General features: G+C 43.7%; 1 protein-coding gene across 1 annotated transcript in view; it reads right to left on the bottom strand.

Annotated features, from left to right (window-relative positions):
- CCDC66 (coiled-coil domain containing 66) overlaps positions 1–25,109 on the bottom strand; it is an 83,234-nt gene extending 58,125 nt beyond the window's left edge. The window contains exons 1-9 of the mRNA XM_089681888.1: positions 24,910–25,109; positions 20,390–20,454; positions 20,280–20,305; positions 16,363–16,780; positions 12,858–12,975; positions 11,377–11,468; positions 9,217–9,338; positions 8,401–8,550; positions 4,456–4,587 (exon numbers count right to left, since the gene is read on the bottom strand). Of these exons, the coding sequence (XP_089538014.1) occupies positions 4,456–4,587; positions 8,401–8,550; positions 9,217–9,338; positions 11,377–11,468; positions 12,858–12,975; positions 16,363–16,780; positions 20,280–20,305; positions 20,390–20,454; positions 24,910–24,920 (1,134 nt within the window). The 5' untranslated portion in view covers positions 24,921–25,109. The remainder of the gene's footprint in view (positions 1–4,455; positions 4,588–8,400; positions 8,551–9,216; positions 9,339–11,376; positions 11,469–12,857; positions 12,976–16,362; positions 16,781–20,279; positions 20,306–20,389; positions 20,455–24,909) is intronic.
- Between the last annotated feature and the right edge of the window lie 253 nt (positions 25,110–25,362).

Genomic DNA, 25,362 nt, shown 5'->3' with positions numbered 1-25,362 from the left:
CTGTACTTTTAGGTGTTCAAACTTAATAAAGTGAGATTAAAGTGTACAAAATGTACACTTCATTCACAGCAATGTACAGCAGCTCGATGCGCTGCACTTTTGCACATTGCCTTGCAATTCGGCACAGTGCGCTGCAATAAAATTCTACGTTGCAGTGAATGGGACACATAGAACACAATTGTCCCTGCGGTGACAGATGTTTTACAATGCAGTAAAACATCTCCCACCGGAAATTTTTGCAAGTGCATCACAAAAATGCTGTATACATATATGGTTTATAAAGTGACTTAATCCAGGACATATTTTTTGTTTTTATGTCTATGTCTTGTCAATAACAATGCTGCTATCAGGTTGTCTCCCTAGATGCCCTTGCTGCTTACAGGCTTCTTTCTGATGAACACTTTCAGTGTGTGGCGAGTGCACAGATCTTTTAGGCAAGGGTGAGAGGGGAAGGAGCTCTCAGGTGCATGGACTTTTCTCCTGCCAGGGCTCCCCTCCCTGCTGCTGGGGAAGAGTGCCACCTGGCTGCAGACAGAACCTTCCAATCTAATGTCATGGGGCTTCACCACCGGCACTGCACATGCATCGGGAATTTGGCATGTGTGCAGTTACAGGGTCCAGACCAGCATGACATTACAAGCCAGAAATTGGGTCAACATCCAATGTGGGGCCATATAAAGGAGCTGGAGGGGGCCCAAATTACAGCAGAAACCCCCGAGGTGATGCACCACAGATTCACAATATCCATTATAGGTAAAGGCATCATATAGTCTTGCTTCTTTTGGGAGAATTGTATTGTGCGGTGCTCAGGATCTTGGCTGTGGGGAGGGAAGAGAAGAGTGGAGTGATGTGGAGTTATACAATACTGATTTTTAAACAAAAAGTATCAGAAAAGGCCTGGTCTTAAAGCGGTTAAGGGAAATATGCCTGGTCTATTTTAACTGAAAATATGAGGAATTGTGGAGCTGCAGTGGGAGGCCTGATATTTCTTTAGGAGTTACATTCTCATTAGTACAGCATAGGCTCTGTTCAGATGTTGATTTATTAGGATTCCCCACTTTCCTTCTTCCATACAGTATCATTTGTGGCTATACAGCAGGTAAAATAAGTATTGAACACGTCACCAATTTTTTACGTAAATATATTTCTAAAGATCCTATTGACAAGAAATTTTCCCCACGTCGGTAACTACCCGTGCAATCCATAAATACGAAGAAACCAAAACAAATAAGTTCAGAAATTAATTTAAATGTAATAAAATGGAATGACACAGGGAAAAGTATTGAACATAAAGAAAGGGAGGTGAAAAAGGCACAAAAAGCCAAGACACCAGCTAAAATCTATCAGTAATTAGAAAGCAATCCTGCCCTTTGTCAGTGCAAGTTAATATCAGCTGGTTCAGTCTCAGCTGATGTCACACAAGAAAAATCTCATGATGGGTAAAAGCAAAGAGCTCTCTCAAGACCCTCACAACCTTATTGTTGCAAAACGCACTGATGGCATTGGTTACAGAAGGATTTCTAGACTTCTGAATGTTTCAGTGAGCACTGTTGGGGCCTTGCAAGATTTCTGACAGAAGAGTGAAAAAAGTTATCCGAAGAGCTGTCCAAGAGCCAAGGGCCATTGGTGGAGAGCTTCAGAAAAACCTGAAAGTAGCAGGTACAATTGTCTCAAAGAAAACAACAAGTGATGCACTCAACTGCCATGGCCTGTATGTACTCTAACCACACAAGACTCCACTGCTTAAGAAAAAAGCATGCTGAAGCTCGTTTAACATTTGCTGTACAACATTTAGACAAGCCTGTGAAATATTGGGAGAATATAGTCTAGTCAGATGTGACCAAAATTGAACTCTTTGGATGCCAGAATTATTAATATTACTACTATAGGTACTTATTTATAGTGCCATCAATTAACGCAGCGCTTTACATATATATATATATATATATATATATTAGTACATTCACATCAGTCCCTAACCCTCAAGGGGCGTACAATCTAAAGTCCCTAACTTACATTCATACACATACTAGGGAAAACTTAGACGGGTAACCTACCAGCATGTCTTTGGACTGTGGAAGGAAACTGGAGTATCCGGAGGAAACCCACGCAGCCACAGGGCAAACATGCAAACTCCAGGCAGGTGGTTCTGTGGTTGGAACTCAAACCAACAACCCTAGTACTGCCAGGCAGAAGTGCTAACCATTTAGCCACTGTAATGCCCCACATACACACCATGTTTGGAGGTCAAATGACACTACACATCACCCCAAAAACACCATATCAACAGTGAAGTTCGGAGGTGGGAACATCATGGTGTGGGGCTGTTTTTCAGCATACGGTTCTGGCAAACTTCATGTTATTGAAGGAAGGATGAACAGAAAAATGTACCAAGACATTCTTGATAAAAATCTGCTGCCATCAACCAAGATGATGAAGATGAAAGGAGGGTGGACATTTCAGCAAGACAATCATCCTAAACAAAAAGCCAAGGAAACTATCAATTGGTTTCAAAGTAAGAAAATAAAGCTGCTAGAATGCCCCAGCCAATCACCTGACTTGAATCCAATAGAAAATATATGGAAAGAACTAAAGATCAGAGTTCATAGAAGAATCCCATTGAACCTTTAATATTGAAGGCTGTTTGTGTGAAAGAATGGGACAAAATCACACCTGAGCAATGCATGCGACTAGTTGTTCCATACAGAAGGCGCCTTGAACCTGTCATTATCAACAAGGATTTTGTACCAAGAATGAAATAAATTTCATTTAGCAGTTCAATACTTTTTCCCTGTGTCATTCAATTTTATTACATATAATTTAAGTTTCTGAACATATTTGTTTTGGTTTCTTTGTATGTATGGGTTGCATGGGTTGTAAACGACATGTGGTAAAAATCTCATGTCAATAGCACCTTTAGAAATATATTTACTCAGAAAAATGGTGACATGTTCAACACTTATTTTACCCGCTGTGTGTAGCCCATCTAAATAGCATCAGTCCATCTTGCTATTGTTCACTGGTACCCTGGAGACAAATGAAAATCACCATAGCAAGACAGTTAGTAAAGTTCCTCTCTTTCTTTTCTCCCCCTTTTCCCTCTCTCCACCCCCCTCCCTTTTTTTTCTATTTTCCACCCAAACCACCTTCCACCCTTCCCTCTCACCCTTTGCCCTCTGCTTTCATATTTTACTTTATGGGATGTTATATCTTATTATTTTCCCCTCTTTTTCATTTGTATGCTCTTGAGCTACACTATCTTTTTTTCTTGCCACCCATGGGAGGGAATCGATTATTTAGGCTATTATAGCTTTTATATTTTCAAACCGTGTGCATGGCTGAACCAAATTTGATGATGTCTATCTTCTGATGTGCCCCCTAGTTACTCCAATACAGTGTTCTTGGTGGTAAGGGCCAGTCGAGGCGGGGTTAGTAAACAAAATGCAATGAATATATTGATCTATGCGATGTATACTATATTATGACTGATGTGGAAACGTTACATGTACTGCATACAAGCTTAAAGTATGCTTTTGTACACTCCCTCAAATCCTCTTGAAGAAGTGGGTGATTGCCCGTGAAACGTGTTGAGGCTTATGACACCCCACATATACACTATTCACAGAAGAATAAAATGGTCCAGTGTGATCTAATGTTAACAGTAATATGTTGATAGTATATGGGTGTCCCAAATACAAGGAGGTATTTGCAAAAATATGGCTATGCAAAACATTGTCTATATATGTTTTTATGGTCCATGTGTCAATACACATTTGTAGAAATTGTATTTATTTTGTAATCCTTGAGCAATAACAAACTAGATTTGCCCATCACATTTAAATTCAAAACTTGATTTGCTCATCTTCCGTCTTACACAGAGTGGATTCTCTGAAAATAAATGCCATAAAATACAGTAGGACAAATGTTCGGCAAACATTCACTGAGCAAACTGCAAACTGAATCCGTCACAAATAGACCCTTTAGTGTGGATCTTTCATACTTTTATGCAGTATTTGACTAAGGGCTCATTTATGCCACAATCCCTGCTCTCAGAATGCAGTCCCACATGCACGCTTACATGCATTTCTAATGTGTTTATGGAGTGTTTGTGGCTCACATATGCAGTGTGTATTTTTGCAACATTATTTATGTTGTTTTTTTAAGGGAGTTCTAGTTTCATGTGCTTGCTTTGCATTCACATGCGTTCAGGTATGTTTGTGTGCAAAAAAATGCATCATGCTGTAATTTTTTTAAACACACATGAAAGCATTTCAATGGTGTAAGCACTGCATCTGGTGTAAACATACGCTTAAAAAAAGAAAATTTGGAATCTGTGCTTCGGAATATGGTATCTACCCAGGAACACCCTACAAAATAAGGTCCTGTTATTCATTAATAAAACATTGGGGCAGCCAGCATTATACGCATGTCTCTGTAATCCATTTTCATGTGTACCTCCTGAATCTTTTGTTTCTCTTGCATTTTGCGTAGTGCAGCTTCCTCCCTTTGCTTGTTCAGCTCTTCCAGCCACTTCTTCTGCTGCTGCCGTTTGACAGCACTAAACGGATGATCTAGTGGTGCTGCTTCCTGAAATATACATACAGTAAACAGTTTGGCAATGCAGAGTGGAGAACAGGGCAATTTGCAATAATTTTAAAGAAACATACAGACAATATCCAAGTATACAATAAGCTGCTGCAAAGCTGCTGTGTCAAGTATGCATGTCTGCAAGTGCAGTGCAATGGGAAGCGGTTTAACCTTGAACTTCGTAGAGGGTTTTTCACTCTCAGGGTGGTAAGAATGTGGAAATAATTTCCACCATTGGTGGTGTCAACACGAAGGATTGACAGTTTAAAAAAAAAACTCCTGGATGGGCACCTTAGCGAACACAGTATACAGGGATATGGGAAATAATGTTCCACATGAACACACACCCATACAGGTTGAATGGACCGGACCGGTGTCTTTATTCAACCTTACCAACTATGTAACTATGTAAAGCCCCTGTCAGCTCCAACACATGTAAATGAATGAATATAACTGGCACCTGCTGTAGCTCTTGCAATACTTTATTTACGTGAGGGAATACAACATACTGTCCTCCTGACTCATAAGTATCAACCCTCAGTGGGCCCTAATGCTTACCACCTCAATACCGCGCCATAGCCAAAAGATGGGTACAGCGTGGCTCTCTTGTTCTGGGAGGGTGTCCATGGATGTCCTCCCAGAATGCTTCTCCCTCTTTTTGACACAGCTGATCACAGATCGAGGTAAAGGGTCAATCACAGAGGCTCTTTACCATGTATCCAGTCAGCTTATCACATGTAAACAAACTTGCCAGGTGTGGGCATTCATTTCCTCACTCACTGTCACTGTGTGAGGAAAGGAGAGACGATAACTGGCAAGGTTGTCCAGGCGCATTTACACTGATAATCAGGGCACTGATCATCAGTGCCCTGATTGTCAGTGCAGCCCCATCAGTGCCAATCAGTGTCCGTCAGTGTAGCTTATGAGTGCCTATCAGGGCCTCCTCATCAGTGCTGCCTTACCAATGCCCATCAGTTCACATCAGTGAAGAACAAAAAATTACTTATTTTCAAAATTTTATAACAGAAACGAAGAAAAAAAGTTTGTTTTCAAGATTTTTAGTCTATTTCACCTTCAGGTTATACTGCAAAAAAAACACAGTAGAAGAAGGAAAAGGAGGAAAAAGGAGAGAGGGAAAAAGCTGGTCTCTTCAATTGCAGCAATTCAGCTCGGGCATTCTCAGCCTGGCTTTTGGAGTAATGCTTCTAAACCCCACAGAAGGGGTTGGGACAGAGGGCTGACATCACTTGCTGGGTGGAGTGTAGCGCACACTCTGGGCTTGATTTCTTACCATACAGCTTTGGGGAAGCATCTTCTGCTGTTGCTCCTACTTGCAAAGAGAAACATGGATCTCCATTCTTCTTCCTGCTGCCCACCTACAGTGACTTTGGTCACCAACGGGAATACAACCCTAATTTGCTAGCAGATAGGATACAAGGCCAGGCTTCAGATACGCACAAATCTTGAGCTGGAAAACAAGGAATAGAGGGCGCACCAGCCTTGCACATTACCTTTAACAGCTTTATTGTATAAATAGGATAAAATATATATACTCACAAATAGCTCATAAATACAGGCATCTGAGTCCACAATGCACTCAAAGCAACTTGGTCACCTTGGCAAGTCCCAACCACAGTAGGACCATCCAAAACTGACTCCCCTCTTCCTCAGATCCCTCCTCGAAGGGTGTCAGTCTTTTGGATGGTCCTAATGTGGTTGGGACTTGCCGAGATGACAGAGTTGCTCTGAGTGCATTGCGATATGCTTGTATTAATGAGCTGTTTGTGAGTATATTTTATCCTATTTATACAATAAAGCTGCCAAAAGGTAGTGTGCAAGGCTGGTGCACCGTCTGTTCCTTGTTTTCCAGTTTTCTTCCTGGGTATCCCCAGCTCTTAGAGGGGCAGCAAGGCATGGGCTAGCTACAGAACGCCCTGTTCCTTGTTTTCCAGTTTTCTTCCTGGGTATCACCAGCCCATAGGGGCAGCAAAGCCTGGGCTAGCTACAGAACAGCCAAGATTCTGAGATCCTTCACTTGCCAGTGCACCGCTCTTGAGTTCAAGAGATTTTTCTTCTTCTTGGTTTTGTCTTGTACCCTGAGATTTAGGATTGCTTAACATCATTCAGCTGCCATATGTCGGATTCTAAAAATGGGAGGGACAGTTTGGCTTTACCGGGTGCCCCTAGAACAACTAATGGCTTCAGTGCTGCTTACAGCACGGCCACTAATGCAACCGATTTTCTTCAGTCTGGAATCTACTTTTGTATGAGAGAGTCCTGGATCTGATGGTAACCTCCTCTGCAGCAATCTCATTTAACCAGTTCCACTCCAGACTTCTATATAAAACATTCTGTCATTGTAGCAAAAGTCTAAAAAGTGTCTTGACAGATTTATTTGGCAACAAGTACCAGGTTGCCCCTGGCTAGGGCACAGAAATCCAACTCTGGAATTGGGGAAGTCCTTCCTCCCGGTCTTTTGGAAGATTGTCAAGATGGATGCCAGTCTGTTGGACTTAGGAGGAGTCCTGGGCACCTTGTTAGTAAAGGGGGCTTAGTCATAGGAGAAATCTCGACTCCCAATCAACATCCTGGAGCGTCAGGCGATTTAACTGTCTCTGCAGCATTGGACCATCTTGCTGGAGGAGGGTCATCCTATCCAGATTCCATCAGACACGGCAACGGCAGTAGCATACATCAACCACGAAGGAGTAACCAGAAGTCTCGCTGTGGTAAAAGGTATAGCAGATCCTGTCCTGGGCAGAACTTCACGTTCCAGCCTTGTGTGCCATCTATGTCCCAGGCATAGACAAATGGCAAACAGTCTTTTTCAGCAGTATCTGGACTGGGGGAGTGATCTCTACATGTAGAGCTGTTCCAGGACCTGTGTCACATTGGATGTGGACCTCCTGGCCTCCAGGTTCTACAAACTAGACCAGTCTGTCACCAGGTATAGAGGGTAGTCACGAATATGAAATTCAATGTGTTTTGTGATGTACAATGAAGAAAGATGTCCAATGGTTATCGACCTAGGACACTAGTAAAACAGTGAGATATGCTGGTTGTAAGAGGGGTTCTCCTGGGCTTGCCCACAAATTTTTTGTTTGCCAGTGTGCAGTCCTCCTGTAGGTAGCAGTATAACCAGACAGTGAAGACTTCCTGTGCCCCTCAATGGATGAAAAATAAGATGCAATGGGGTTGATTTACTAAAACTGGGGAGTGCAAAACCTGGTGCAGCTCTGCATAGAAACCAATCAACTTCAAATTTTTTTTTTCAAAGCTTAACTGAACAAGCTGAAGTTAGAAGCGGATTGGCTACCATGCTCAGCTGCACAAGATTTTGCACTCTCCATGTTCTAGTAAATCAACCCCATCTTATCAGCATTGTTTCTAGCTCTGGGCTATGAAACTTTACCCCTATGGAAATGGTTATCATTGTAGGACAGGAAGTGTGACTGGCAGGTGAAAATAAAGGGGAATAGAAATCTTTTTTGTGTATTGCAATGTCTGTAGTCGACCAGCTGGCTACTGTATTGTTAGGTAATTTTCTTTTAAAAATAAATCGCAAAAACCCAAAACACCAAACAGCATAAGGCTGAGATTTTTTTGGAGATTTTTGTAATTACTATTTAGGTTGGGGTTAATTCAGTTATATTTCAGGTTCCTTTTTGGGAGAATTGTTACTGTTCTTATAGTAGAATTTTTTTTATACTTTTCCACAATACTAAAAAGTTTCACTTTACAACTGATTAGCAAACACATTTAAACTATAATGTCTCATTAAGCATATTTGGTAGCTGAATGCAGTAAACATACCCCCAGAACAAATGCACTCCGGATGGCGGCAGGGAGCTCTGGAGAGCTGAAACTTGAAGCTCTATCAACAGGTGAGTAATCAGTTGTCTCTGTGCCAGGGGATGTCTTAAACATGGAATCTGGAGTACTGTAATCATTCAGGGGTGTATTCTAGAAAAATAAGCAGAATTTACTTAAAGTATCCAAGTTAAACTCCTCTCCTTAACTTCAGGTGCTCCTAAGCCAAATTAAAGCAGCAGCATATTTTAAGTTTATCGCCTTCACTTCCCTAATTTGTTCACAGTAGTAGACTGCCAACACTAAAAATAGAACCCAGTTAAGAACGCTGGCTATCTCTATCCCAGTCTGTTTAACGGAATTATATGAAGCATAAATAAAGATCACGCATATACTTAAACTTGCTATATATGAAATGCAAGAAATGGTTTTGAAATTAATACATAACTGGATTAAATGGTGTTTTAGAGCTGCTTGAATGCAGGTTTTAAAAATAGATTTACAATGTAAAGTACAGCAATCATGAAAAAACTTTTATAAAACAGAGACACAATTGTTTTTGGCTTCCTGTAAATGGTGGTTGACTTCTGTATTAAACAGCAAGGCTAAGTATACATTGCTTGACAATGGAACTCTCCATTACATGATGCCAAATGCACCACAAATGCTGTATATAAAATGAACCTGTGACCAGGCTTGAGACAATTAAGTATTTAAATAGTCTTAATAAGCAATAAAATGAGCATTATAATAAGCCCTAATTGACCTCTGTAGCGGCAATTAACAGACAATATGGCTAATGTAGTTATTCTTCCTTACTTTTGGAAGATCAGAATAAGGTGTCCTTTCTGAAACAGATGATTCTATCCCCTCATGATGCCTAACGTTGATTCCATCTTGATCAGCTTCCATCAGTTTCTTCTTTAGGGCCACCTGTTCATCTATAGGAAAGCAAAAACAAAAAGCTAGAGCTATAAAACTTCACAGTAGGTCACAAAAAAATATTCAGAGCTCTTTCAGGGGTTTAACTAATCTTCAAAATAGTTTTTTTTGTAAATGTGTACAAAATGCAAAAACGGCTCTGGCAGCGAAATAGTTACTAGACTAGACTGTAAAATCATCGGATTCCTGCCTAATTGAATATCGAAGCAGGAAAGCTGCTTCGTAAAATAGCTTTCATAAGAATAAAACATGCTTCCTCCTTATTGTCCTGTGGAAGTCTGTTTCAGTTCTTATTCCCTGTAATAAATTTACCACAAATTAAGTAGGAGGAGTTTGGACAACTAAAACATTGCTGCAAAATATTTTAAAATGATAAGTTCACCTTTGGGAACATGTTACATGTTCCACGTTCCCAATGCTGCAGTCGCTGCCCATCCCCAAGCCCCGTGACAGCAGTACTGGGGAGGTTCCCCATACTGATGTCAGTTTTTGAAATCAGCACAGACGTGTGGGGCTCCGCACAGACGTGTGGGGCTCCGCCCACACGGCCACATCAATTATTCACAGAGTTCTATGAATGAATGAACTACAAGTCCTGACAGCCTAAGAGGCTCTTGGCTTGTAGTTCATTGATTCTTCCTGTCCGTATATCTGCTTGCCTGTACATTCCGTACGGGCAAGCAGATATCTTGACAGGTCTGCAGGAGAACTGCATGGTCTCCTGCGATCAGCAGATCGCTGGTGCAATGCTTTACAGGCACCTGCACCAAAAAATAATAAATGCATTTTTTTACCTGCAAAAAAATGTGCATTATTTTTTGTCAAAAGGTGAACTTATCCTTTAAATTTCCCTCAATTATTACATCAAACTATTAGCATATAAAGCCACAGAAGCTCAGATGAGCAACTGAAAATAGTTAGAATTGTTGATTTAGAGTAAATATGCAAAGATTCAGCAGAGGGAAAACCAATTCCACACTCACATGGGTAATTTTAACATCCAACTGTACCAGCTTTAATGCAGAAGCCTCCTTCACCTAAATTACTGATCTGTACTGATGGTCCAGAAGAATTACTTTTGGCAAGAATCTGCACAGAACTTGCTGATCAGACGGCAGATGGCTCTGAACACAAAAGTGCGTTGCGTCTAACTAAACAATACACTCATGTCTGGAAATCGCCAAACGCAGGTCCAAGTGCCTGATGTCACATTTCAGGCTAGACCCACACCCATCCAGTTCATTGTGCTCCAGATACAGCCACCAACGCTAGAGCTGCAAAGCTGCTGGTCTGGATAGCTGTATATAGAGACCAGCTCATTAGCTTAAAAAGGAAGAAACATTTTCTTGAAGAAAAAAATGACTAGCAAAAAGAAAGATTAGACTTTTCTCAGCAGAGCAGCCACAGTAAAACCCGATAGTCTCAATTCCTATGACCCTCAGGGAACTAGAAGAAATGGATTTTACTATAAATACAAATTCCAATTTTGTTTTGTGCTGTCTTATACTTTTTTGCTGTTTTTTTCCCCTCTGATTATTTAAAATGGATTTTGCTGTGGAATAAGTATTTTTTTTTTTTAAGGGGGGGGGGAAGAGCTGTAGGGAGCACAAATATGGAAGATCTGATTTGTAATGGGGCTTTAGTGGCAGTAATCTCCCAGCAGTCTCATGTAATATGTCTGCAGTCTCAGACCATCTGCTGAAGCTCCTGTCTGCAGTCTCTGCTTGTTTTCTGCAGTAATACATTCAATAAATATTATGTTTGACATCATACCGAAGATCCTCATATCAAGAAATCAGACCACCACTGACCAGGCTGAAACTGCACCATAGTGAGAAAGGCATGATCACAGTCTTTTAGCAGGAACAGTGTTTTAAGGCTTAGCCAGCGAATGGCTGGTTAGAGGAAGGTTGTCCTCTTTCTTTTTAAACACAGACTAGTCAATCTACCATTGAAGCTAGAAGTGTTTCCTCCTATGTATACAGTTCAACAGAGAAACAGCTATGGCAACAAGGAGTGTAAGGCAAGGTCACGCACCTAGCTCACGCTTCCACTGAGCTTTCTTTGCCTCTTGCAGGCTTTTGACTTTTTCACGTTCTCCCAGGGTACTGAACAAGCTTCCCGCTTGCCTATATAAATCAGAAGAGTATTTCTCAAACCAAAAAAATAATATAAAAAAAAAACACTTATACCAATCAGACAGTAAAAGAGCTTTGCAACAGGTTCAAATGTTCAAAAATGTATACTTCACTTTTATACAGTTGCTGGCACAATTTTGCCCTTTTATATTCTCCAAAAAAAATGCAAGAACTTAAAAGTTCTGCCACAAACCAATGAGCACCTACCTTCCTGCAGTGAGCTGAAAATGTACAAAACAAGGGGGGCATCAAATGAAAAACACAAAACCCAAATGTTACAAATTTACAGGGAGGAAAAAATACTCAATTAACCGCTTACCTGCTGCTGTATAGCAGATATACTGCTACACGGCGGCACGGGTGTGCAAAAGCAAATGCATTACCAAGTAGGGGGTGCGCGTGTGCCCTACCCGCGCTGCCGTTCACGGCAGCGGATGTCAATCCTCGGGTCCCACCCAGTGATTACCCGCCAGTGCCCAGTAATTATCGACAATCACTGACGGGGAGGAAGACTGTTTTGTTTACAAACAGTCTTCCTGTCAGCTCGGGTACACTGCTCGGGATGGCTATGCACAGCCATCCCGATCAGTGTGCTTACAGTGAAGCACCCCCCCGTCCCCTAGTAAAATACTCCCTACACACAGTTAACCTTTTGATCGCTCCCCACCTTAATCCCTTCCTGCCCAGTGTCATAAGTACAGTGTCAGTGCTGTTTTTTAGCACTGATCAATGTATTGGTGTCACTGGGGATGTCAGTGACACCAAGTTAGTTCCCCCCCAGTGTCAGAATGCCCACCGCAGTCCTGCTAAAAGTCGCTGATCGCCATTACTAGTAGGAAATAACAAAAAAAATCCCAGTATATAGATCACCATTTTTAAACGCTATAACTTTCACGCAAACCAATTAATTTACTTGTATTGGGATTTTTTTTTTTGCAAAGACATGTAGCAGAATACATTTTGGCCTAAATTTATGATGAAATTAGGTTTTCTAAATTTTTTTTACTGGACATGTTTAATAGCAAAAAGTCCAAAATATTGTTTTTTTTCTCAAAATTGTCTGTCTTTTTTTGATTATAGCGCACAGGCGATCAAATACCACCAAAAGAAAGCTCAATCCATGGGGGAAAAAAAAGGATGTAAATTTCATCTGGGTGCGGCATTGCACAACCGCGCAATTGTCAGTTAAAGTAACACAGTGTCGGAACGCAAAAAATAGCCTGGTCAGGAAGGGGGGTAAATCCTCTGGAGGGCAAGTGGTTAATAAAGCTATACTGCTTAAATCATAAATGATCAACCCCAAATAAATACAAACAGAACAACACTGCAGCATATGCAACGAGTATGCAATTACGATATCTGTATACAAATAGAACATACACATCTTTTGGCTGATTGACTAAGGGTGATTCATCCTTTTCTGCTACTCCAGGATTAGCATCCTCCTCCTTGGTATGTAAAAGTGGTGTAACACTCTGATCATCTATCTCTTGTGTATCTTAAAGAAAAGAAACAAATTAAATCAAATTTACTGAGAAAACCATTTTTAATACAAAAAGAAAAAGTATCATCTTAATAATCAGGGTAAAATTTACAGGCATATAAAACAACTGTACAGTATGTACCGAGAAAGCCTAAAATGTATGCAGTACATCGATGTCACAAATAACTGAGGTTATAAGGTTAGTATTTTTCTGTCGATTTTGTGAAGTGCAAGCCTTTTCAGTGCGGCTGCAAGTCAATAGAAATAAATTGGAAACATTAGATGCTCAGTCAACTGGCTGCAGGATGAGAACAAAGCAGATGCTGTATCTGAAAAGAAAATACTGTTCCGTCTACCCACAGTGTCATGTACACAAACAAAAAAAAAAAAAAGTACGGAGAAGACTTTCTGGATCAGTAATTGAGCTGTTACCATGGAGACCCCACTTATCATCAGGATAAATATCTGAAGAACTACAGTGGGACTGATAAACAAAAAGTAGAGCGAAGAAAGCTTCAGCTAATGTGGGGCCATAACCCATAGCATCAGACTGGCAGCCATGGGCTAGCATTTCAGATTTTCTTATTTTTAGTAAACCAGTTGCAAAGTCTTCTGGACACCTAAAAACAGCCTCTTTTCCACATGTACTTGTACCCTTAAAGAGTAACTCCACTTTTGTGATGAAGAAAAAAATTTGCAAAAAAAAATTAAGATATAGCGTATACACTTGTGACTCCAATCATATTGTAAGTGAATGTTTTTAAAAATGACCTTTCCTTTTGAATCTACAGCTCTGTAATTTTCTGTAAAATGCAATGCAATATGGCTACCTGGAGGCATTCTGTATACAGATGGTGTACAGAACGCCCCCTGAAAATGTCATTTTCTGCTGATTTTCACAGTAGTTTGCTTTAATGCAGGCCATACATGGGTCAAATTCTAAACAAATTTTCTTTAGAAAATTGGAAATTTGGTGCGTTTTGTAATCCGATGGTGCCACCATTGATTTCAAAATTCGACCAACCAAGCCTTAAATTTCACCTCATATCGCTACATAAAATAATTTTCGTGGCTGGGCATCTACTTTTCTTTCCAGGTCACAGCTCATGCTCATTTCTCGAACAATTCTCCCATCATTGATTAGAAATTAGTTTGTTTTTCAAAAAATTTCCAACATGCCCAATCCCTTAAATTCGATGGCCACACGAAAAATCGGCCGATGCTGCGATCCACTAATGATCTGAAATTTGAACAAAAATTCTTAGTTACAATTTTCTAAAGAAAATTTGTTCGGAATTTGACCTTAACCACTTGCCTACCGGGCACTCATACCCCCTTCTTTACCAGGCCAATTTTCAGCTTTCAGCGCTGTCACACTGACAATTGTGCGGTCATGCAAGATTGTACCCATACAAATTTTTTATAATTGTTTTCTCACAAATAGAGCTTTCTTTTTGTGGTATTTAATCGTCGCTGGGCACTTTTTGCGCTATAAACAAAAAAAAAGTGCAAAAACTTAAAAAAAAAAAAAAAAGCTTGTTTCTATGATAAAATTTTTCAAACAGATAATTTTTCTCCTTCACTGATGTGCGTTGATGAGGCAGCACTGATGGGCACTAATAGGCAGCACTGATGGGCACTAATAGGCAGCACTAATGAGGTAGCACGGATAGGCAGCACTGATAGGTGGCACTGACTGGCATCACTGCTGGGTACTGACTGGCGGCACTGCTAGGCATTGAGTGGCGCAACTGCTGGGCACTGACTGGCACAACCACTGGGCACGGACTGGTGGCACTGACTGGCAGCACTGCACTGATGGGCACTGGTGGGCACATGTGGGTGGCACTGGTGGCTGCACTGCTGGGCACAGGAGGGCGCACTGCTGGGCACAGGAGGGCGCACTGCTGGGCACAGGAGGGCGCACTGCTGGGCACCGATCATCAGGGCACTGATCATCAGTGCCCTGATGATCGGTGCCGATCCCTGCTCTGACAACTGCCAGTTCTCGGCAGTACTTTCCTCACGCTCTGACAGTGCAGCCGAGAACCGGCAATTGCAATTGTCATTGGACACGGCTGATCACGTGGTAAAAGGCCGCTGTGATTGGCCTTTTACCACATCACGTGATCAGCTGTGTCCTTAGGACACAGCGATCACGGATATCGCCGGGGGCGCGCAGGAGAGTGCGTTCTGGAAGGACGTCACATGATGCCCTCCCAGAACTGGCCGGCCGCTGTGTAGCCGTCATTCGGCTATCTGCGGTCGGCAAGTGGTTAAATTATGGCCTGCATAATTTACAAGTCAGATTTCTGGCATCCCTTGCAACAAAAATGTCATTTTTGGTGAGATACACTCAAAGGCAAAACATGTCTAAGGGCTCTTTCAGACGGGACGGACCCGTTTAGCGGATCCGCTTGCTCAGCGGGGGATCTCTCCGCTGATCCCCGCTGAGCAAGCGGATGACAGCTCTATGTCCCCACCGCTGTTGCAGAGCAGACACAGAGCTGCTCGCTCTCCTCAAGGGGCGGTCGGATGAAAACGGATTGCCTGTCCGTTTATATCTGATCCAACGGAAGGGATTGGATGGATGTTGGCGGGTGTAAATGGACACATGTCCATTTACACCAGCCGCTCCATAGAGGAGAATGGAGGTCCTGACCGGGTCCGCCTGAAAAATGGGCAAGCAGACCCGATCGGAATGTTCGTGTAAAAGAGCCCTTAAGGGATGCAGACCTTTCCAATTTCCGCATTAGAGCCCTACAGCTGGAGCAGCTGATTGATAAACCACTCCCATACAGATTCACTCTGCACATGGACACAAAGAGCTATTTCTTCAGAATAACAAAAAGTAGGAATCTGCAACAAAGTTTGTTAAAATCCTTGCAATGTACACTGATCACCCAGAGGGAAATGTTTTTCTCAACAAAAGTGGAGTTACTCTTTAATAATACAGTCAAATGTTAAAGTTGGTCTCCAAGCAAACAGCTAAATACACAAATAAAATACACACACACTGTTTGCCTCCCAAAATATTTGAATTTCTGTCTATCCTATTCAGAGATTTACACAGCACAGCCAGACTGCAGAAAAAAAAAAAAACACAGTAAAGTCCTCTCTTCACATCAATCCTACTGGCTAGACAGTGGAAAACCAACAGCAGACTGATGACTAGAGAGAGGCAATTTCAACACACTAGTAGTATCAAAAATAAAGTCTAACACACACTGAAACTAAAAAAAAAAAATTAAAAAAAATAAAATAAAAAGCTTTTGAAGATTACCAAAAATCAATTAAAATACAAAAAAAAAACACTTGAAAATTAAAAATGTATTGAACAAAAATTAAAAATGCTCTTAGGCTTCAAAGTATAAGACTCACAGATTAAACAGAGAAACATACCTTTGTCAGAGGTCTGTTCCTGTACATTTGACTTACTACTCTGGTTGATGGTCATTAAAATCTGTTGGAACTGCTCCTGGGTGAGACAAACCAGACTCTCCCTCAGATTGTCAGCAGTGATCACTGGCTTGTACTGAGGTCTTTGTCTAGGCACATTAGAGAGCTTTTTGGACACAGGTTTGATCTTTCCAACATCTGCCTTCGTCTGCTGCGCATTTTGCTGAACAAGAGGAGTAAGCTTTTTATTTTCAAGTTCCTTAAGAACATTTGTTGGTGGTTTCCCAGAACCCAATTTCCCAGCTCTAGACTTGAGCACCGGCTGCTCGGTCTTTTCATTGTTATTCTGAACAGAATGGAGGACCTGAGGTTGGTGCTTTAATTTCAGTGCATTTCTTTGCGTCCTACCCCTGTTCCCCACCTGCAAACCAAAAATTAATAAAGATAAGACAAAATAAAACAAAAGGTTTCACGTGCTTGTCCTTTTCCTACATTTTATACTAAAAGACAGCCAATCATTATGCAGTGTTCATTCTGATTCTAGGATGGCTCAATTATGCCCTCTTTGTGACTCACGTTTGGTAATTGGTAACGTTGCAGACAGTAAGGATTACAGAAGTAAAACATTAATTGCTGTAGAGATAACCTTAAAAGGAGAAGTTAGGACTATATAAAAAAATATACATATTCACCTCCAAGCTGCAGCATTGGTATGAAACTGCAGCTGTCCCAAATTGTCTCTAAACCAGAGAGCTGAGCAATACATGACCACTGATTGCCCAGTTCTTGGTCTGCTCAGAGTGGATAGCAGTGACCGTCAGTCACCACTCTCCGCTCACGCCCAAGAGCCAGCTATCAAAGCGCTGGGTGGATCCTGACAATACCTTAGAACCGAGCAATCACATGACCACTGATCGCTCAGTTCTTGGTCTGCTCAGAGTAGATAGCAGTGGCCGTCAGTTACCACTCTCCACTGGAATGGCTCTGGGATGTCAGCTGATAGCGGGCAATAACCCAGGTCAAAGGAGAGCAAAAGTAAGAGCACCCCTGTGACCCAGAAGAGGAGTATGGCTAAAAATGCTTTGGCCATACTTCTAGTTTAAGCAGTGTGTGTCTCCTAAGGCATCATGTAAACAAGCAGTTCCTAAACTCGAGTTTAGGAGCTTTTGGCATTATTTTACCAAAGCTCCTAAACTCAACTCCATAAAAGCCTACGTTTTCATCTACACATAGGCTTTTACTAGAGTTTAGGAGCTGCCGCGTTTAGGTGAGGTTAAACCTCCCTCTCCTGAACGCAGAAGAATCGTGTTCAGGATAGGAACGTTTTGACTGCTGACCGCGGGAAATCGTGAAACCACGGCAAAATTGCGGTACTGCGGTTGCCGCATGTTGCTGCGATTTGCATTTTCCCGCGGCCAGCGGTCAAGGTAGGCTTGTGCACATGAAGCCTAACAGTATGGCAGAAACCCAGGTTATCAGGCACACTCCCAAACATGTCAGATGCAGTGTTCCTTAGGGTTGTTTAGATGTGCTGCAGGGCAAACCTTCCAAATCAGGTGCTGGGCCAGATTAGTATAAACTATTAGGTGCTGTTTGTCTGAAATATTTATGTTATCAGTAACAGGTTCGCTTTATAGTTTGGTAAACTGCACTGACTTTAAAGGCTAGCTCCACTTTTTTCGCCAGTACTTAGGGTGTAACTTGTTGCTAAACAGGGTGCAATGCTTTGAAGGTTTCTGTGTAAAAAAAAACAAAACATGTTTTTCCTGCAAAACTACAGTATGTGCATTTATTTGTTTTTAAAGGTGAACCTAACCTTTAACTTAAGTTACAATTACTGTTTTTCTACAGGCAGACAAAAAGATTAAAACAAAACCGTCCAATAACTAGCACAGCAGTAAACTTTAACAAACTGGCTCTGAAAGAATAAACAGACTGAACTGTCATAGCACTCCTATCCAGCAGCTAATTTAGACAACATCAGCAATGTATATGATATGGGACTGTATGGGTAATGGTTTCAAGCAGACATTTCACGAAAAAAGTGATGCATGCCCATAGCTACACACTACATAACGTTAGCATACAAAACAGCTACAGTATCTCCCAGAAGTGAGTACACCCTTCACATTTTTGTAAATATTTTAGTCTATCTTTTCATGTGACAACACTGAAGAAATTACATTTTGCTACAATGTAAAGTAGTGAGTGTACAGCTTGTATAACACTGTAAATTTGCTATCCCTTCAAAATAAATCAACACACAGCCATGAATGTCTAAACCATTGGCAACAAAAGTGAGCACACTCCTAAGTGAAAATGTCCAAATTGGGCCCAAAGTGTCAATATATTGTGTGGCCGCCATTATTTTCCAGCACTGCCTCAACCCTCTTGGGCATGGAGTTCACCAGAGCTTCACAGGTTGCCACTGGAGTCCTCTTCCACTCCTCCATGATGACATCATGGAGCTAGTGGGTGTTCGAGACCTTGCGCTCCTCCACCTTCTGTTTGAGGATGCCCCACAGATGCTCAATAGAGTTTAGGTCTGGAGACATATTTGGCCAGTCCATCACCTATTACCCTCAGCTTCTTTAGCAAGGCAGTGGTCGTCTTGGAGGTGTGTTTGGGGTCGTTATGTTGGAATACTGCCCTGCAGCCCAGTTTGTGAAGGGAGGGGATCATGTACTGCTTCAGTACATGGTTCCCTTAATGAACTGTAGCTCCCCAGTGCCGGCAGCACTCATGCAGCCCCAGACCATGACAGTCCCACCACCATGCTTGACTGTAGGCAAGACACACTTGTCTTTGTACTCCTCACCTGGTTGCCTCCACACACGCTTGACACCATCTTAACCAAATAAGTTTATCTTGGTCTCATCAGACCACAAGACATGGTTCCAGTAATCCATGTCCTTAGTCTGTATGTCTTCAGCAAACTGTTTGCGGGCTTTCTTGTGCATCATCTTTAGAAGAGGCTTCCTTCTGGGACGACAGCCATGCAGACCAATTTGATGCAGTGTGCGGCGTATGGCCTGAGCACTGACAGGCCGACCCCCCCCACCCCTTCAACCTCTGCAGCAATGCTGGCAGCACTCATATGTCTATTTACTAAAGACAACCTCTGGATATGACGCTGAGCACGTGCACTCAACTCCTTTGGTCGACCATGGCGAGGCTTGTTCTGAGTGGAACCTGTCCTGTTAAACCGCTGTATGGTCTTGGCCACTGTACTGCAGCTCAGTTTCAGGGTCTTTGCAATCTTCTTATAGCCCAGGCCATCTTTTGTAGAGCAACAATTCTTTTTTTCAGATCCTCAGAGAGTTCTTTGCCATGGGGTGCCATGTTAAACTTCCAGTGACCAGTATGAGAGAGTGAGAGCGATAACAGCAAATTTAACACATCTGCTCCCCATTCATACCTGAGACCTTGTAACACTAACGAGTCACATGACACCGGGGAGGGAAAATGGCTAATTGGGCCCAATTTGGACATTTTCACTTAGGGGTGTACTCTCTTTTGCTGCCAGCGGTTTAGTTGGCTGTGTGTTGAGTTATTTTGAGGGGACAGCAAATTTACACTGTTATACAAGCTGTACACTCACTGCTTTACATTGTAGCAAAGTGTCATTTCTTCAGTGTTGTCACAAGAAAATATAGAATAAAATATTTGCAAAAATGTGAGGGGTGTATTCACTTCCGTGAGATACTATATAAAGAGTTGTAAGAAGTTGAGGAGTGTGTATGCACTAATACCAATGTGTAATCCTGAGTTTATATCTTACAGTTATCTGAAGTCTGCTTTTAATCTTCAGAACTGATAGCCTGGAGAAATACTATCCATCAGAACAGCCTCTGTTTTACAACTACTCAAAATATTCAAAACCACATGAATGAAATGCTAAGCCAAACAGATCTGTGTACCTGTTTACTTGTCTTCTCTTGCACATCTGAAAAATACAAATTTAAATCAAGTCAAGACAAATAACGTGTAAATGCCATATTTTAATAATGCTGTACATTGTAAACTGTACCATATGGAGCCAAGATAAGTTTGGTTCTGCCATTCAAAATCTGTGTTTCAAGCTTCAATCCATCCCTGCAAGATAAAAACAGAGGGTTACTAACTACTACTAACAGGTCACGTTTTAATAAAACTCAATTTACTCTGTATAATATTCTACCAAAAAATTCAATTTTAATTTCTCTTTGTTGATTTTGGATACTTTGCCCCACTTCCAGTGAAACTACTGTAATCAGAACACTTGTGTTCCGTGCAATCCCCCCGCACGCAGTCCTATTCATGTCAAACTGGGTTGCAGAGACTGCACAGCCAGCCGCTGCTCTGAATGTGACATTTGTGCGGGTGCACAGCCCTGAGGGCACAATGTGTGATACAATATATATATTTTTTTTTTATTGTGAGTTGAAATACTATGTACACCAAACAAATACTACTGATTATCCTGAAGAATGTACCATAAATAAGCTGCAAACTACACTGCAATACAGGAATTCTGCTACAGTTTTGATACTATGGCGGTACAATCTGAGAAGCTATATAGGCAATATTCCTGCAAATAAAACCATTCCAGTCGGCACATAGTTTATTTCTAGCTTTTACCAATCTGTGAAATAACACATTCCCTTTCTAACTGCTGGCTCCGGAACTCAGAGTACTAGAGAATAGACTGATCTTTTAGTGAGAAGGCAATACTTTGACACAGCACCATACAGTATACGGCAGCCCTTCTCAACCTTTTTAACATGGAAGAACCCTTGATTTAACTTTTTGACTCTAGGTAACCCTGCTAATAAGCATTATATTTACAGCTCACAGTACATTAGTGTGAAACTCAGTGGGAAGAATGCTCCTTACATTTCTGGCCATTGGTAATGATCCCCCCCTTACAAGCAGATAAAAAGATCATTGGTGTCAGTGGTCACTAATCTGAGAAGCAGATATTGCTTACTGCTCAAGAAACCCCTAGCAATCTCTGGAGGAACCCTGGTTGAGAAACTCTGATATAATGTATGCTTAGCTGATTATATAGGACAACAGAATACTCTGGCATTACACAGATTCAGCTATGCATTTTTACAGCTCTAAACAGCCCTGGACTAGCCATAGGGCACTCAAGGCAACTGCCCGGTGAGCTGGGTCTGCCCAGATAGCAAGGGGGGAGACACATAGAGGAAATGATTCATCCATTTTTCTCCTGCAGTCATTGAATCCCTGCTTCTCCTTCTATCCCTCCTTCACACATTCACCGGCGGCTGGTGAGAAATGGACGGATCAGTGCCACTATGTGCTGCCCCTCCTATCCATCAGCTGCTACCCTGGGCTCTTGTGTACTCCCCAGGTGGCCACCCCCCTCATCCCCACAGCGATGCTGGGTTCCTGCCTCCCCTCTGTCGCCAACTGCTGTAGGGGATCTATCAGGATGGAAAGCGAGGAAGGGACAGTAAATATGTAATTTACTGTCCACTTCCTTGTGTGAATGGCCAGTCAGTGATCGATATAGATCACTGACTTTGTCCATTCATAGCTGAGCAGGGGTGGACTGGGCCGGGGGGAACTGGAAGTTTGAAGCCCAGCAACCAGAAGAGGAAAGGTGCAATAAAATGGTAAAAAAAACAAAAAAAAAAACCAGTGGTGGAACTACCGGGGTTGCAAAGGTAACACTTGCAACTGGGCCCTGGTGTTTCACCACTGGGCTCCAAGGGAAGGGCCACCGGGCTTGGGGCTGCTCAGTCTAAAATGATAGGTCTTGGGCCGAGCAGCTGCCCTGCTGCTTACTGAACACAGATCACCCACACAGCACAGGGCCCATTCAGAAAACACTTTGCACTGTCTCAATGAATGAAAAGCAAACTCTGATTAGACGTGGTAGAGATTGTGATATCATTGCCCCACCTTTCCATCTTGTCTAAATTAGAGAACAGTTTGCATTCATTGGAAAGGTGCAAAGTGTCCTTTGGATAGCACTTGGGCAGAGTGAGCGACGTCTTGTGTTCATAATGGTATGAGAACCTGCAGCCAGCGGAAATCACTGGATCACAATGTATACTACAGTGATTGCCGGCTTCCAGGGGGATCCCACAGGTATGGCACATGCTCCAAGCTGGCCTAGTGTAGCTTTGCACTGTGGGCACTGGCAGCTCATCAGCCACCAAGGTTGCCAACCATCTGTATTTTCACAGACAGACACAGAAAAACTTTGATTTCTCCCATTCGTAAGAATCTATGTACAGGAAGGAGAACTTGTCCATGAATATACAGTGGCTGGCAGCTGTAACCTCAGGATGACTGTCTGTGACTTGCACACTCTCTCTCTCACATTGCCTGACCAACGTTCGTCCCCACCCCTCTCTCTCCACCCTTCCTACCCCCAACCCCTCTCTCTCCCCCTCCTCCACCCTAACCTGCTCTCTCCTCTAATTCCACCCTAGCATTTTCTCTCCCCTCCCCTTCTCTCTCTTCCCTACCCTTTTCTCTTCTCTCCTCCCTCCTCCTCCACCTTACTCTTTTCTCCCCCCCAGCCTCCCACTCCTACACCTTACGCTTCTCTCTCTCACCTTCCCCTCCAGCCTACCTTGTTCTATCCCCCCGCTTCACTCTGCCCTTCTCTCTCCTCCTCCACCGTGCCCTTCTCTCCTCCTCCGGCGAGCCCTTCTCTCTCCTCCCCTTTCTCCTCCTCCACCGTGCCCTTCTCTCCTCCTCCGGCGAGCCCTTCTCTCTCCTCCCCTTTCTCCTCCTCCGCCGTGCCCTTCTCTCTCCTCCCCTTTCTCCTCCTCCGCCGTGCCCTTCTCTCTCCTCCCCTTTCTCCTCCTCCGCCGTGCCCTTCTCTCTCCTCCCCTTTCTCCTCCTCCGCCGTGCCCTTCTCTCTCCTCCCCTTTCTCCTCCTCCGCCGTGCCCTTCTCTCTCCTCCTCCGCCGTGCCCTTCTCTCTCCTCCTCCGCCGTGCCCTTCTCTCTCCTCCTCCGCCGTGCCCTTCTCTCTCCTCCTCCGCCGTGCCCTTCTCTCTCCTCCTCTGCCGTGCCCTTCTCTCTCCTCCTCTTTCTCCTCCTCCGCCGTGCCCTTCTCTCCTCCTCCGGCGAGCCGTTCTCTCTCCTCCTCCCCTTTCTCCTCCTCCGGTGAGCCCTTCTCTCTCCTCCTACCCTTTCTCATCCTCCGCCGTGCCCTTCTCTCCTCCTTCACTTTCTCCTCCTCCGCCGTGCCCTTCTCTCCTCCCCTGGCGAGCCCTTCTCTCCTCCTCCGCCGTGCCCTTCTCTCCTCCCCTGGTGAGCCCTTCTCTCTCCTCCCCTTTCTCTTCTTCCGCCGTGCCCTACTCTCTCCCCCCTCCTCCTTCACCTTACTTTTTTCTCCGCCCAGCCTCCCACTCCTACACCTTACGCTTCTCTCTCTCACCTTCCCCTCCAGCCTACCTTGTTCTATCCCCCCGCTTCACTCTGCCTTTCTCTCTCCTCCCCTTTCTCCTCCCCCGCCGTACCCTTCTCTCTCTTCCCCTGCCCTACTCTCTCCTCCCCTTTCTCCCCCTCCGCCGTTCCCTACTCTCTCCTCCCCTGCCCTACTCTCTCCTCCCCTTTCTCCCCCTCCGCCGTGCCCTACTCTCTCCTCCCCTGCCCTACTCTCTCCTCCCCTTTCTCCCCCTCCGCCGTGCCCTACTCTCTCCTCCCCTGCCCTACTCTCTCCTCCCCTTTCTCCCCCTCCGCCGTGCCCTACTCTCTCCTCCCCTGCCCTACTCTCTCCTCCCCTTTCTCCCCCTCCGCCGTGCCCTACTCTCTCCTCCCCTGCCCTACTCTCTCCTCCCCTTTCTCCCCCTCCGCCGTGCCCTACTCTCTCCTCCAACCCCGTGCCCTTCTCCCTCACCGTAATCTTCCCCCCTATTCTCACTGCCCCCCCTCTCAAATGTTTTTTGCCTCCATACCGGAGATCCTTGTTCTCTCTCTCCTCCCCCCCCCCCCTTCTCCTCCTCCACCCTGCCCTTCTCCCCTCCCCCCCATTCTCTATGCCCCCCTCTTAAGTGTCTTTCTCCTCCATCCCGGGACTCCCCGTTCTCTCATGCTCCTAGCCAGGCTCACGTTTTGTCACACGGTTCTGACTTTTCCCGGATAGATGACTTGTTCCGGGGCTTGTTGAGGGTCACATCTTGTTCCTACTACCTAAATTGTGATTCTGGAACAAGAGTTTCTGTCATATTTCAGGTTGTCAGTAACTATCCTCTGTCAGTACATTTTAATTGTTTTGTTCACAATATAACAGCAGTCCTTGTACACCAGAAGCCTGCACATGATTATTCCCGGAGTTCTTCTTTAATACTAGGCTGTGATATGACTTTATGTTAGCAGGCTGTGCCCTCCATAGACTCCCCGGACTGTGGGATCAGTACAGGCACCAGCCAGAGCTCTGAACATCAGGGAGATGGTATGACCCGCACCCACAGTGTACAAGGGACCCCGCAGAGAGGACACAGATGGAACGTTCCAGTACTATAATTCCCTCATCACCACCTGCAATGGGGTGAACACTGAGGACCGTCTTGCGCACTCACCCCAGGTTCATGGCCTCCGCTCCCCTCGCGCTCTCATTCAGAGCCCTCAAGTGTGGTGCCGCGCTCTCTGTCAGCCTGCTCTCTCCGCACCGGCCTCAGGCATCCTGAGCTCGGCACTTCCCGGACTCCCCACTGTGTACGCTGGTTGCTGGCACGGCTTAAACACACAGCGGGCCATTGGAGAACCTCTCAGCCAATTGCAGGCTACGTTACTTCCCGGGTGACGGGGAGGAAGTGGATAATCAGCTGTCGGGTTGGCTGCTTGCCAGGAGCGGTTGAGCTCCCGGGTGCCATATTTGAGAAGGGCGGATTGTGGTGTCTTGTTGTTTCGGGTATTACACCTATCAACTAGAAGTGATTTCACATAGAATGTTAATGGAGGTTTTATAGCAAGTCATTCATTCATTGTACTGGTGTTTTAATCTGTAGGCTGGATAGTAATAAAATGTTATG

The sequence above is a fragment of the Staurois parvus genome, unplaced genomic scaffold (assembly GCF_062004578.1).
Source record: "Staurois parvus isolate SC_StPar_1 unplaced genomic scaffold, SC_StPar_1.0 ptg000282l, whole genome shotgun sequence".
Classification (NCBI taxonomy): Eukaryota; Metazoa; Chordata; class Amphibia; order Anura; family Ranidae; genus Staurois; species Staurois parvus.
Note: the sequence above shows the minus strand (reverse complement) of the source record. Positions and strands in the feature narration are given on the sequence as shown.